This window comes from Solanum lycopersicum, chromosome 9 (genome assembly GCF_036512215.1).
Source record: "Solanum lycopersicum chromosome 9, SLM_r2.1".
In the NCBI taxonomy this organism is placed as follows: domain Eukaryota; kingdom Viridiplantae; phylum Streptophyta; class Magnoliopsida; order Solanales; family Solanaceae; genus Solanum; species Solanum lycopersicum.
Genome location: NC_090808.1, coordinates 1,923,125 through 1,938,499, shown reverse-complemented (window position 1 = coordinate 1,938,499; position 15,375 = coordinate 1,923,125). Strand labels below are relative to the sequence as shown.

Here is a 15,375-nt window from a genome sequence, read left to right as displayed (position 1 = left end):
TTTGTGCATATCTTTCGTAAGAAAATTATATCGTATACGAGGATTGAACTTTTTTTTTTATATAGTTTTGGTGGGAAAATTTGAACCTTTTTCAACCATAAGTAGTAAATGTTAGCTTTACTCCTCCATATCTAACTATACTCTAAAATCTATGATCATATAAGTAACAAATAAAGAAATCATCCAAAAAAGAAAAACAACTCAATCTTCCTAATAGAGTTATTCTCAAAAGGCAATCAAAATTCCTTACAACAAATCATATATTTGTGAACAATAGCCTGAAAATTAGAATGAATCGATCGAGTTGAAAACAGTAGAACTCGATGATATATGTTTCTCTCAATGAAGGCATAACACAGGAAAACGAAGAACTAAGAATGAACTTAAGCGAAATCTGGCTTCTCAGGGTATGTACAACCCGACCTCTGGATGATAACGTTTGATGCATAACAACCTGCTCTAACACACTCAGCGATAGGTTTTTCTTGAACCAACTGTGACAAGAATCCTCCAACAAATGCATCCCCTATCAATGTAAGAATGAAAACGTCAAACGAAAATAGACCTTGAGTCTGACTCAACCCCAAAATCTAGCTCATGAAGAAAGAGTATGTGAGGAGATAACACCTCATTTCTTCATCACTAAACGTAGAATATGTTCTCTTAACTATGTAAGATCCTTATATTTTGTCAGTTATCGAGAGGGTGTTTTAACTCTGTATAAGTGGAAACAGGTATAACAAGAATAGACTACGTACCAGCACCATTGGTGTCAACAAGTTTCTCTTTTGGCAACGGTATAACAGGGAACAGCTTCACCTTCCCATCCTCAGCGACAACAACAGGATCAGCACCCTGTGTAATAACAGTAATCCTCTTGTGTCCAGATGCCTTTGGCCATTGCGAGATTTTCAAAGCTATTTCTTCAACATTATCCGTCTAGTAATCAAAGAAGCATGTTAGCCATGTATCATAAAGTCAACATCAATGTGAGGAAACATAAAGAAAAGCATCCATTACCTCCCAGCCGTGTACTTTTGAGAAGGTTCTTGCTTCTGTCTCATTTCCAAATACAAAGTCCATATACCTGAAAAAACAGAAAAATGTCAATCCCGAGATCAGTATCATCTACCTTCATTTACCTTGACAAGTTAGGAAATTGGCCTTACGGCAAAGCTTTCTCTTGAGGATCCCTGAAGAACTCGCAGATGAATGGTGCTGAAAGGTTCATTGAGAAGATCTGCAGCAGGGTGGAATAGAATATTATATGGTTGGTTTATGCACAATAACATACCCAGTGTACTCTCACTGGTGGGGTCTGGTGAGGGTAGTGCATACGCAGACCTTACCCCTACCTTGGGAGGTAGAGAGGTTGTTTCTGATAGACCCTCGGCTTAAGTAGAGCATTATAAAGCAGTTTGAAACAAAAACAACATAAGTGAATAAGCCAAGACAAAATGTGATTGGTTCGTGCACAAACTACCAAAAAGACCAATCGCACATAAACAATGTTAACTGCATACCTTGTTATTGGCTGCTGCGTGCTCAGCAACAAGCTGAATAGATTCTGGAGAAACGGTGAGAAAGAATCCAGCAATATAGTAAAATTTGGCCTTCTCAACTGTCCACAAATAGATGTGTTAGTTTAAAATAGACTTAATATCTTACGTCTTATCAACATAGAAACAGGAATTGCTGTTCCTACCCAAGGCCCAGTTCTCTGGTCGTTTCAAATGGTCAACCTTGTAGCAGTTTGCAGCTGATAAGTTAGCAACCAATGACCTGCATAATCAATAGCAGATCATTACCTTGACAAGAAAAGCATGTGGAAATTCTTCTTTAATCATTTAGAGTGTTTCTTTTTCTCTTCCTTTCCCTCCTTGGATAACAAGAAAGAAAGACTAAACTCTACACCAGAACCATAGTACACAACTACACATATAACGGAAAATTGCATTAAACTAACCTCTCGCCATCTAGCACACAAACAGCACAAGTCCCTGTTGGAGCAGTCTCATCCTCATAGTAATGAACCTATATTAATCCATACGTAAAGACAAGTTGGGGTCAAAATATTTCGTTTTCATGTTATAAGTTCAAAGCATAGATGACAAAGGCAAACATGAGCAATAATCGTGCTAACGAATCCACAATGCCCTGAAATACAAAAAGATTGTCAAACTAAGAAGAGAAAATCAAGGAAAAAGAATCTTACGTTGACGCCAGCATCCTGTGCATTTTTCTTCATTTCCTCCCCAAACTTGTCCTTCCCAACTGAGCCCATGTAACTTGTTGCACCTGGAAATGGTAGCATCCACTGCAAATGCAAAAAGAAATTATTCTTCTAAATTATATGTTCATGTCAGATTACCTAGAACCACTAAAAACTTCAGAACGACAAGACACCTGAGCCACTCTGATTGAGTTTTGTGTTGCACCTGCATATCAGAATTAAGACCACGAGTCAATGATCCTAGTATCTTCATTATAAATTAATATAATACAATGTATTGGGTGATGGGAAAATTACCTCCAGCAATGTATTCAACAGTGGGCTTGGCTGCCATTTCATCATACCTGGTATAAAAAAGTTGTTTCAACAATTTTCTGACTTAAGGCATAAAATAACACTTTGCTTCAGAAGAACATGGGCTGGTAGCCTCTCTTACTTAAGTTTGTGTCCCCAATCCCCAAGCATACAACTATTCTTCCACAGTTCAAATCAGCAATGATAATAGGCTCATTACCACTTTTTGTAGGCTCACCCTTCACAAAGCTGGTTGGAAATGTTATTAAATAATACCTATTTGAGTATTAATTTCAAGAAAGTGTATTCCCATGAAACGGACACTTAAACAGGAAAAAAGAAACCCCTAAACGTCCTTAAACTAAATAAATCTTATTTCTCCAAACTAATCTACAAGAAAAAGGAAATTGTGCTACCTACAAAGTCTATGGAAAAATTCAAGTTCTTCAGATTTACTCAGCACGGTATAAGCTAACCTAATGAAGTAGTTTCAATTACAAAAAACTAAAGCCTAAAAAGAAACCACTTACATAGGCAAGTGCTTGTCCTCTGCAAGAATTGCATTGTTCGGCTTGATTTCATACCTATGAGTAAAAAATCAAGTCATTCACATGACACAATGGAAGGAAAAAGATATCCAAAGCTGCAAATTAAACCAATGCTTTTTTACCAACCAAAAGAACCAACGCAAGTAAAGAATTAAAAACAGTGACGGGGCTAGCTTATGCTAAAGCGTGTCAATGCAGTTTTACCAATCAAAAGAACCAATGCCCTTATAGAGCTAAAATCAGCAGTGGAGCCACCTTATGCTAACTTTTTTGTCTACAACACCCCCCCCCCCCCAATACTATAGCCACCGCAGTAGCCGTGTAGGCTCTGAAACACTATCAATAGTTACACAAATATTACACTAAGATCCAATTCAAGACTATAACAAAAGAAAAGAAAAAGATCACGTTTAAAAATAAGAAAAAGGATTGAACAAAGCTTGAGTCTTTTCCTTTGTACTTTTAGTTTTGTCATTTATATTGCCATCTTAAAAGACAAATCAAAGATCAATATCCACATGCCACATCAAGCATAGATGTAGACAGCCATTATGTACAATATGCTTTAGGAACTAACAAGATCTATAAAATCAAACCAAAAGAGTACACTACAATAGGCATAAAACAAACAAAACTAGCTAAATATGGGGAATTTAGATATTATCTTGCTCGGAATCTTCAAAAATGTCTCCTTCAGAAGTAGTGCATTCTTGAAGGATTCCATACAGGTGCGTATCATTTATGGAGAGTCCGAACACCATAGCTTAAAACAAACAAAACTAGCTAAAAATTGGGGACTTTAGACATCTAGAAAGGTAAACTTTATATCTACGTTGCTCGAAATCTTCAAAAATATCGATGGGTGTGTGATGTATCCTTCACAAGCACTGCATTTTTCAAGGATCAGACACAGGTGCTACATCATTTACAGAAAGTACTAGCAACATTGCTTAAAACATATAAAACTAGCTAAAAATGGCGACTTTAGACGTCTACAAATGTAGACTGAAAATATATGTATTTTTAAAGAATCCGACACGTACAGGGTACAGCATCATACATAGCTTAAAAAACAAACAAAAACTAGCTAAAACATGTAATTTAGACAAATGGGGTGCCAAGAAACATAACAAAACATTACTTGTTCAAGAAATCTTGATCTACAACAGCTGAGATATCGAGTAATGGATTTCCCATGCCCAAAAGAATCCCATCGTACTCCATTGTTTAATAAATTATATTTTTTTCTTGTGCTGCTGGGAGAAATTTCAGATCTTGAAGTAAGTAGGTGCAACTTTTGCTATGAGTGTATAAAGATATGATTATATATAGTACTAGAAAAATAGTGTCGGCTGGTGAGTGATGAAGTGTGTGCCTACAACTTTGTTGCTCTGTTTTTCTTTTCTCAGATCTCAAGAATGTGAAAACTAGTGGGTGCAAATTAGCGGAATCAAATGGTCGAGTTGAGTTAAAGTTTGAATTTAGACGGTAAAAGCTACTGTTATTAATCAGTGTGAAGAATATTTAAATTGAAATGAGTTAAAATATAAATCATAATTTATTTATTTATTTATTTATAAATTTTTAGTATCTAATAAAAAAATATTATTATTATTATTTTGATAAGATTTCGTATTATTCAATTTAAGCTTTATATATATTATTTTTATTGAATCGAGCTAATAAATGAACAGCTTGAATGCATAAAATGATCAACAAAACCATTAATGGATGAGGGTGGCAAATAGGGTTGTTTCTACCTTATTCGAGTTTTGAGTATAGAAAAATCCTTGATAGGAAGCATTTTTCCCAAATAAAGCCCTATGCGACGCGAATTTAAAATAGTGAAGCTTTAATACGGATATCGGATATTGAATGAGAATATGGATCTATCACCTCATCATCAATCAAGTCAAAAAGTGCAAATGATTCTTCATTGTATTTATATATAGGTTGAAGGAATGAGTTATTTTACCACATTTTTTTCAAGAGCCTTTAACTATGGTAGATTTTTTCTTTTTTTATTTTTTATTGTGTGTGGGTGGATGGGGGGATTGGTTGGTTATGTGCCTTTAACTATGGTGTTATTTTTGAATTTATATAATTTAATAATTATTTTAAAAAGTCAGATACAAGAGTTTGACCTAGTGTGTCAAGAAATGTATACATACCATACTAATTTTCAGTTCATGTAATGTGTATAACCAAAGTAAAACTTTTTCAAACCACTTCAATCATCTAGATTTCTCCTTGAACCGGTGGTTTATTTATATAGACTCGGACAAGTCTCTCTTCATGAAGTAGCTTTTGAGGTTGAGTTAGACCAAAAATTATTTTTTTTCATGGTATCGTAGTTAGACTAGACTTTTCTTGATGTTGGATCCCCGTATTACATTGTCCATACTCCCGATGCCTAGGCACTCAGTATGCCTGGGATGTTAGATTGTCTCACGTTGGTTGATCGAATGAGTTATGGTCTCGTTATATGGTTTTGGTAAATCCTCACAGTTACTTCCTTTTTTGTTGTTTATGAAAATTGATGAAAATTTACTTTTGAGTGCCTGCAATTGTTAGTGCTTTAAATAAAACAAGAGAAACTTGATTGAACAGAAGAATTGAATAGACATAAGCACACTGTCACTTTTCATTTAAGTTTTTTACTGAAAAGAGACATATTCATATTTAAGAGAGTTTAACACTCTCTCAAGTTAACCAAAAAAGATGTAAGTTCACAACATATTATGATAGTAATTCACCATAAAGCAAAAAAAGAATCTGAAAAATAGCACTAGACAAGCATTCACAACTGGTCTTTTTTTCTGGCAAGCATCTAGCAGATTGGAAGAGGAGCACCATTCCAGCTCTTGAGACACTCCAACAATGGATCAATGATCTGTCCATTGCACATTGCTGTGAACACCTTGTCAATCTCCTCACCGGGTGATCGAACTTTTTCACCTGTCAAAAGTTCTGATCCAAGTTCTTGTCTCACCAACCTGTACAATGGATATGATCTGCATTCTGTGATCCTGTTAGGAATTGCAGGGTTTCCACTTTCAACAACAGCTCTTGCACTCTCAACTTCTTTAGGCAACACGGCCTTTAATTCGTCCTCGAAAGCTACAATCTTTTGGAAGATTGAGCTGTTCACATTCTTCTCACTTTCACCATTCTTCATTGCATGATCAACAAGGACTTGTCTCAGCTTCTGCATCAAAGGGTAGGTGGAGCTGCAGGGATCATCAGCATAGGCAAACACGTATTCCCTGTCCACAACTCGAAGCAATTCCTTCTCGCAGAATCTTGCAGGATGAAGTTCACCATTAGCACCCATTGTCAAAGTTCTCTTAGCTACTTGGCTCACTGTGTTCTTGACAGCACTCCTCAAGTTTTCCTCCAAATGCCTTAAGTCGATAGCTTGGCAAAGCGCCACGAGATAGGTTGATGACATTAGCTTCAAGATGTCTACAGCCTCAGCGGTTTTCCTTGCTGAGATTAAGCCCAATGAATTCACATCTTGGTTGTGTTGCTCAGCACTTTGGACATGGTTAGTCACTGGATTTGCAAGGAATTGAAGTTCTGAGCAGTAAGAAGCCATTGCAATTTCAGCTCCCTTGAGTCCATAATCCAAGCTTGGATTCCTTCCTGCTGTGAGATTAGATGGCAACCCATTGTTGTAATAGTCGTTGACAAGTTCCGAAAATTGGGCAAACATCAATTTCCCAATAGATGCAAGGGCCAATCTTGTATTATCCATGGAGACACCAATAGGGGTACCTTGGAAGTTTCCACCGTGTAAGGCCTTGTTTCTTGAAACATCGATCAATGGGTTGTCGTTCACTGAGTTAATCTCTCTCTCAATCATCTTAGTTGCTGCACGGATGACTTCAATTTGAGGTCCAAGCCACTGTGGAGATGTTCGAAGAGCATAACGATCTTGCTTTGGTTTTTGAAGAGGATCCATTTCATGGAGCTTCTGAGCTGCCTTGACATAAGAGCTGCCATCCAAAATGTGTTCCATAATAGCAGCAGCCTCAATCTGGCCAGGGTGATGCTTCAACTTGTGTGTCAAATAGTCAGTGAATTCAGGCTTTCCGTTCATCACTTCAGCGAAAATCGCTGACAAGACTTCAGACATGACAGCAAGAATGTTGGACTCAAACAGTACCATTGATGCCATACCAGAACCAACTGCAGTACCATTCACAAGTGCAAGTCCTTCCTTAGGCTGCAACTCGAAAAATCCACTAGTAACACCAGCCACGCGGAACGCTTCCTCAGCATTAAGTTTCTCACCATTAGGTCCAACAGCCTTGGAGTTGGGCCTGCCAGTGAGCAAACCAGCAATGTATGACAACGGGACAAGATCACCCGATGCAGTGATCGTCCCACGAAGGGGCAAACACGGGGTAATGTTGCTGTTGATCAACTTAGTAATTGCTTCCAAAATTTCAAATCTAATGCCAGAGTAGCCTTGAAGCAGAGTATTGATCCTAACAAGCATAGCTGCCCTTGTTGCTGAATGTGGCAAAGTATGAGATGATTCTGTTCCATTTCCAAAAACTCCAGCATTCAAGAACCTGAAGAAAATAAATCATAATATTCATCAACATCACATTTTTAACTAAAATTCTACTAACATGTGTCATCAAGTAGACTTACAAGGTACAAATAAAGATCATGAGCACAAATTTGATTATAAAAAAAAATACTGATTTATAATATTTTTATATGTGACACTATAAAATACATATCTGACAAGAGATGGCACATGGGAACTAACATTACATCTTAAAAAGTTGAACAATCTGTCTCATATATTTTTGTGATGAAAACACAAGATACTATAGTTTTATTTATTCAAAATAAAGATTTCTTACTAGAATTATTTATTCACATATAAATGAAGAAAACCAATTTGAAAAAAATTACTTACTAACGTCCAAGTTGATAAAAAAACAAAAATTGAAGGAAGTAAAATGACTAAAATCTCCCTCACCTACCACCCAGTCACTAACTTTTCCCAAACCCCACATGCACAAATCAATAGGGTGGTTCAACTTGTATAATTAAATACATAGCTTTCAATAATCAAATTTTACTATGATAATTCGAAATTAAATAAATAAATTGCTATTTATTAAAAAAGAATTTTTACGCTATCAAATCAAATAATTGTAGTAAACTTAACACTACTATTAGATCACATGAAGAAAAACTATAGATATATATCATAATTGACATAACAAACTATAAATACGAAAAAAATATAAAAATTCTTTACGTTATCGAGTGTATATATATATAAAAAAAATATTTACCTGATAAGTTCCTTTTGAAGTGCACCACCATTTTTAGTTCTTCTATGAGATGTTGCACCAAATCCAGTAGTCACACCGTAACTATCTGTACCTTTCCCCATACTATCCATTACCCAATCACTACTAGCTTTCACACCAGCCCTTGCACTTTCAGAAAGTTCCACTTTGACCCCATTACTTTTGTTATCAACATTTGCAATGGATGCAACTTGTGCAACTGTTAAAGTTTCACCCCCAAGTTTCACAATTGGCTTTCTAAATTCATCCACCATCTTTTTCACTTCATCCAAATGACTCCCTCTTAATGATTCAGCAGCCATTTCCCAATTCAATGGATCATTAACATTAATTGATTTCTTACATAAATCCATAGCTTCTCCATTAACATGTCCATTTTGTACAATTGATGATGCCATTGGATTAACAAAAAATGGTTTGATTTGTAATGGAGAAATTTTACTTAGGAGAATTTGGAGAAGAGAAAAAATGGGAATTTTATTTATATATATAAAAAAAAATATGTTGTGAACTATGATTAGTGTATTATTATTTTTTTTTTGGTTATGGTAGATGATATATGTGGTGAGTATATATAGAGAGGAACAAAGGATGGTAGGTAAAGAAAATTATGTGAGAGGGGGTTGTAGGAAATGACTAAAAATGGTGGTTGTTGGAAGATTAATTATAGCCATTGATTTTAATTGTGATTAACGGTTGAGATTTGAGGATGACGTGGGTATTTCATGCAACATGGATATAATTTTTTTAAAAAATATATTGAGAGAAAAAAAAATTAAATTTTGGGGGTTGGTGGATTTAGGATATGTTTGGAGTTTTTTTGGGTTGTTGGGAGAAAATAAAAGGGTTAAATTGTAATTCTACACTCTTTTCTTCTTAATGTTGGTGAGAGAAAAAAAATGATTATTAACATAGATAAAAATTTCCTAATATTAGGGTTGAATATTCGGTCATTTTGATTTGATTTATCGGCTATCAGTTTATAGACATGCTAAATTATTATAGAATTATTAAATATTGATTTAGTGATTATCAATGTGTATGTCTTACTTTCGTGTCTCATAATTTTTTTTTATCGTGATAAAAAACACTAAGACATACATACGCTTTAAACTAATTTATAGAAAAAGTATGATATACTTTGTAATTACTAGTACAAAAACATTTACAAATAGAAGTAGATATTTATTTTATCGGTTTAAATCCTATAGTTTATTATTTATTAGGAGTGTTTTTATATTTGTATTACTATTTTCAATAAGTGAAAATGTTTATCACAGAAATTTAAAGTTTAATATTTTTTTACTAAGAAATTAGTTTCAATCAAGAATTAATCAACTACGATTAAAAAAATAAGAATAACTATGAATATTATTGTTAATCCGTTGTACTTTAATTGTCAATCTAACATAATTCGTCTCTTTTAATTATATTTGGATCTCAACCTAATAATTTGAACAAATTCACACAAATAAAATCTAATTAATTTGCAGCTTTTCTATATTATTTAATATTATTATATGAATATGTCATCAATTTTATATTAGTTGCTACGAAAGAAATAACTTTAATGCATAGTCAATATTACTCCGTCAAATCCAATATGAGTCAAAATTAACAACTAATATATAGTTCAAACTAAGTGATTTCCATGCTACTGCCATTTCTTCTTCTTTTTTTTTTTTTTTGTTTGTTTGTTTTTTTTAAAATAAAAAATATTTAAATTTGACTTTTTTAATTGGGTAGGAAGGTTGATAGAAATTGATGGCTTTGAATAGGAAAGACACTTGAAGATAATAAGGTGATAAAAATTAAAGAAAGTTTCTTTGCGAAGCAAGTGGATGTAATTTTGTTAGGTTTTGTTCCATATATATTTATTAATTAATTTTAACATATGCTTCAAATTGCTTTTATACTTGAGTGTTCACCTATAAGTGAGTTTCCACTTTATTGGATTGGTCAACTATTGTTTTTTTAAAATTTTTTTATTAATTAAGTTTAATTAATTTAAATTTGTGTCATGTAAAATTAACTTAAGAAGGAAATACTTTTTACTTAGGGTTCCTCAAATTGATCTGAAGAAATTGTCAAAGTATTCTTGAATCTTGTTAGAGCTATCAAAAAGGGTTCGCCCAGCCCCACCCGGCCTTAGCCGCGGGCCAAGGAACTTGAAGGGCTAGGGCAAGCCGGCTCTTCATTTGGAAGAGCCTGAAAATGCTCAACTCAACCCAACCCTAGAAGGATTGAGAGCTGGGTGAGTTAGCCCTTTTTTTCATTTCAAAGTTATAATTTTATAACATCAAGAAATGAGAAGATTTTCTAATCAATTATGACAAAAAAAATAGTGTTTTTTCCAGTAACACTAGCAAAAAATTTAGTGTAATTAGTAAGAATCTCGCATACCATATACGTGAACGAGAAAAGAGAGTGACAAGTAAGATTGGGGGGGTTGGGGGGGGAGAGGAGAGGGAGCGATATTCATGTATGGTAGACACATGCGGATCTACTTGAATAACGTGTATCTAAAACAAATTAACCTAATTTTGAGTCCACATAGTTCGAGATACATGTATCTCGACATATCAAAATCTGACAAGTCATAATATTACAATATAACGTGTATTTAAGTAATTATATTATATACTAGTGAGAGTATTGTACCCTTGAATAAAAAAAATTGGCCCATCGGCCGATCCCGGCTCGACTTCATTCAAGCCTCAAGGACCAAGGACTTATATGGGCCGAACTTATAGGCTCTAGATTGACTTGAAAAATTCTGTCTCAATCCTACCCTAATAACAGATTGGGTTGGGTCAGCCCCATGGGCTAAGTCCGTTTTGATAGCTCTAAACCTCCTCGATAGAAAATTATATTGTATATATAAGGTTTTCTCAAGTATATATTTAGATTTTGAATCACTTGACACAAAATTATAGGTTCAGTTAATAATTTACAAAGTCCAACATTCATCATAAAGATTTCAAATTCGAACATCATGCACAATATGTTTATTTTTTGAATCATTTAATGAAAATACGACATCCCTTATTACCTGATTATATGCCTTTTTGAAATATCAACAAAGAAGTGGAAGCAACAAAAGTGAATATCACTTTCAAATCATAACTTAGAATATTTTTTTGAGCAAATTGGTAATTCTTTTGAGAAATGTTAGATCACAATTTTAAAATTATGTAAATTATTGTGAATATTCCTTGAAACTTCGTTAATGACAAAAACAAATACGAAAGCAAAAGTAGGAATGAATCCAAAATATAACAAGGTAATATTAAGCCATTTCAAATTATACATTAAAAAATTGCACCTTTCCATTAAATGAAATTCTCTGTTTATTTTGATCTATTAAGAGAAAATTGAACTTTCAATAGCATATTAACTTATTTTTTCTATTAATTATATGGTTAGTTAAGTAATAGTTAAAATTCTTTCATAATTAAAAATAAAAACACTATTTTGAAGTGTATTGGGTGGACAAACGTGTCCTCTTTAAGTCCATAAAATCTACCAAGAATTATTTTTAAGAGTAATACATACATACTTCTATCATGCCAGGGTGGACTAGATTATGTCTTAATGATTTTACGATCGAATTAATTTACGTATATTTCAATTATTTTAAATGCGTATATGATATCTTCATTAATATAAGCATGTATATTTTAGTACGTTAAAAAAAATCACCTACTAGTACTTTAGCTTTCGTTAAAAAAAATTGAACAGTAAATTATAAATTTTAACGAAAGTGACCATTTCTCCAACCATATCACTTGATTGTCATCCCGACCCCACACTCTTTGTTTTGCCAACTATCATTTTTTATCGATTAAGTTTTGATATAAGATGTTAGGTTAACTTTAAATGATCATATCTTACGTAATGAATTAGGTAGTCTATGAGATATTAAGTTAAATTTTTATGGATTTTTTTTCAACGCCACCGAGTTTATCTTATTTTGAGTTTGGAGTAAAAAAGATATTGTTGTTTTACTATAAACTACCATAGCAGAAACTTATGACTACGTAAATGACCTATGAATCACTTTGACGAAGCCACTATAGTAAAAATGATCATTAGCGAAAGTCAATTCTTAATTGCCGCTAAATATGTATTTTTACCGCTAAAGCCTTTAGCGATATTAGTTCTAATGACACTTAACTAATACCGGTAAAAACTTTAGCACTGTTTATTAATGTCAATATTTAATATCGCTAAAAGTTGTTTTTGTCGTAGTGGGCGTGATTAAAAATTGTTAAATCTTAATATAAAATTGGGTACGTTATTGTTAATGTTAAATGATAATCATCTAATATGTTGTTTTTAAGATTAAACAATCTAATCTTATATTGATAGACAATATCCAAAATACAATAAAATGATATTATGATTATAGTAAATTACTGTAAGGTAAAAAAAAAAGAATTTGAAAGTAACAGTTGACAAACATTTAGCAGATTGGAATAGGAGCACCATTCCAGCTTTTGAGACACTCCAACAATGGATCAATGATTTGTCCATTGCAAAATGCTGTGAATACCTTATCAATCTCCTCACCGGGCGATCGAACTTTTTCACCTGTCAATAGTTCTGTTCCAACTTCTTGTCTAACCAACCTGTACAATGGATATGATCTACATTCTGTGATCCTGTTAGGAATTGCAGGGTTTCCACTTTCAACAACAGCTCTTGCACTCTCAACTTCTTTAGGCAACACAGCCTTCAATTCGTCCTCGAAAGCTACAATCTTTTGGAAGATTGAGCTGTTCACATTCTTCTCACTTTCACCATTCTTCATTGCATGATCAACAAGGACTTGTCTCAGCTTCTGCATCAAAGGGTAGGTGGAGCTGCAGGGGTCATCAGCATAGGTAAACAAGTATTCCCTTTCCACCACTTGTAGCAATTCCTTTTCGCAGAATCTTGCTGGATGAAGTTCGCCATTAGCACCCATTGCCAGAGTCTTTTTGGCTACTTGGCTTACAGTGTTTTTCACAGCATTCTTCAAATTCTCCTCCAAATGCCTCAAGTCGATAGCTTGGCAAAGCGCCACGAGATAGGTTGATGACATTAGCTTCAAGATGTCAACAGCCTCAGCTGTTTTCCTTGCTGAGATTAAGCCCAACGAATTCACATCTTGGTTGTGTTGCTCGGCACTTTGGACGTGGTTAGTCACCGGATTTGCAAGGAATTGAAGTTCCGAGCAGTAAGAAGCCATCGCAATTTCAGCTCCCTTGAAACCATAATCCAAGCTTGGATTCCTTCCTGCTGTGAGATTAGATGGCAATCCATTGTTGTAATAGTCGTTGACAAGCTCCGAGAATTGGGCAAACATCAATTTCCCAATAGATGCAAGGGCCAATCTTGTATTATCCATGGACACACCGATAGGGGTTCCTTGGAAGTTGCCACCATGTAAGGCCTTGTTTCTTGAAACGTCAATCAATGGATTGTCGTTCACTGAGTTGATTTCCCTCTCGATCATCTTAGTTGCTGCACGGATGACTTCAATTTGAGGTCCAAGCCATTGTGGAGATGTTCGGAGCGCATAACGATCTTGCTTTGGTTTTTGAAGAGGATCCATTTCATGTAGCTTCTGAGCTTCTTTGACATAAGAGCTGCCATCCAAAATGTGTTCCATAATAGCAGCAGCCTCAATCTGACCAGGATGATGCTTCAACTTGTGTGTCAAATAGTCTGTGAATTCAGGCTTTCCGTTCATCACTTCAGCGAAAATCGCTGACAAGACTTCAGACATGACAGCAAGAATGTTGGACTCAAACAGTACCATTGATGCCATACCAGAACCAACTGCAGTACCATTCACAAGTGCAAGTCCTTCCTTAGGCTGCAACTCGAAAAATCCACTAGTAACACCAGCCACACGAAACGCTTCCTCAGCATTAAGCCTCTCACCATTAGGTCCAACAGCCTTGGAATTAGGCCTGCCAGTGAGCAAACCAGCAATGTATGACAACGGGACAAGATCACCCGAGGCAGTGATCGTCCCACGGAGGGGCAAACACGGGGTAATGTTGCTGTTGATCAACTTAGTAATTGCTTCCAAGATTTCAAATCTAATTCCAGAGTAGCCTTGAAGCAAAGTGTTGATCCTAACAAGCATAGCTGCCCTTGTTGCTGAATGTGGCAAAGTATGAGATGATTCTGTTCCATTTCCAAAAACTCCAGCATTCAAGAACCTGAAGAAAATAAATCATAATATTCATCAACATCACATTTTTAACCAAAATTTATATCAAAGTCAAAATTAGTTATCAAATGTATCGAAAAAAGTCGTTTACCTAATAAGTTCCTTTTGAAGTGCACCACCATTTTTAGTTCTTCTATGAGATGTTGCACCAAATCCAGTAGTCACACCGTAACTATCTGTACCTTTTCCCATACTATCCATTACCCAATCACTACTAGCTTTCACACCAGCCCTTGCACTTTCAGAAAGTTCCACTTTGACCCCATTACTTTTGTTATCAACATTTGCAATGGATGCAACTTGTGCAACTGTTAAAGTTTCACCCCCAAGTTTCACAATTGGCTTTCTAAATTCATCCACCATTTTTTTCACTTCATCCAAATGACTCCCTCTTAATGATTCAGCAGCCATTTCCCAATTCAATGGATCATTAACATTAATTGATTTCTTACATAAATCCATAGCTTCTCCATTAACATGTCCATTTTGTACAATTGATGATGCCATTGGACCAACAAAAAATGGTTTGATTTGTAATGGAGAAATTTTAGTGGAAAAAAAATGGCTAGAGATTATTTTTATATAACAAAAAAAATGTTGTGAACTTATAAAAATTTTTGTTATGTTAGATGGGATATGAAGTGAGTATTTATATAGGGGGAACTAATAGATGGTAGGTAAACAAAATATGTGCGAGGGTACTGATATGGTGGTTGTTGAAAGATTAATCATGGC

At 34.6% G+C, this 15,375-nt stretch overlaps 3 protein-coding genes across 3 annotated transcripts; all 3 read right to left on the bottom strand.

The window, feature by feature from the left end:
- Positions 1-188: 188 nt before the first annotated feature.
- Positions 189-4,495, bottom strand: LOC101244800 (adenosine kinase 2). The gene is made up of 12 exons (XM_004246605.5): positions 4,217-4,495; positions 3,058-3,111; positions 2,531-2,577; positions 2,407-2,438; positions 2,216-2,317; positions 1,967-2,034; positions 1,706-1,782; positions 1,524-1,621; positions 1,170-1,240; positions 1,021-1,087; positions 759-939; positions 189-526 (listed from the first exon to the last, which is right to left on the bottom strand). The coding sequence occupies exons 1-12, from the start codon at positions 4,297-4,299 to the stop codon at positions 384-386; spliced, it is 1,023 nt and encodes a 340-aa protein (XP_004246653.1). The 5' UTR covers positions 4,300-4,495; the 3' UTR covers positions 189-383.
- Positions 4,496-5,673: 1,178 nt separating this feature from the next.
- On the bottom strand, positions 5,674-8,951 carry PAL3 (phenylalanine ammonia-lyase 3). Its single transcript, NM_001320609.1, is given in 2 exon segments — positions 5,674-7,655; positions 8,397-8,951. Coding segments are annotated over 2 exon segments (2,166 nt in total). The 5' UTR covers positions 8,813-8,951; the 3' UTR covers positions 5,674-5,905.
- Positions 8,952-12,754: 3,803 nt separating this feature from the next.
- PAL5 (phenylalanine ammonia-lyase 5) lies at positions 12,755-15,258 on the bottom strand. Its single transcript, NM_001320040.1, is given in 2 exon segments — positions 12,755-14,629; positions 14,732-15,258. Coding segments are annotated over 2 exon segments (2,166 nt in total). The 5' UTR covers positions 15,148-15,258; the 3' UTR covers positions 12,755-12,879.
- Positions 15,259-15,375: the final 117 nt, after the last annotated feature.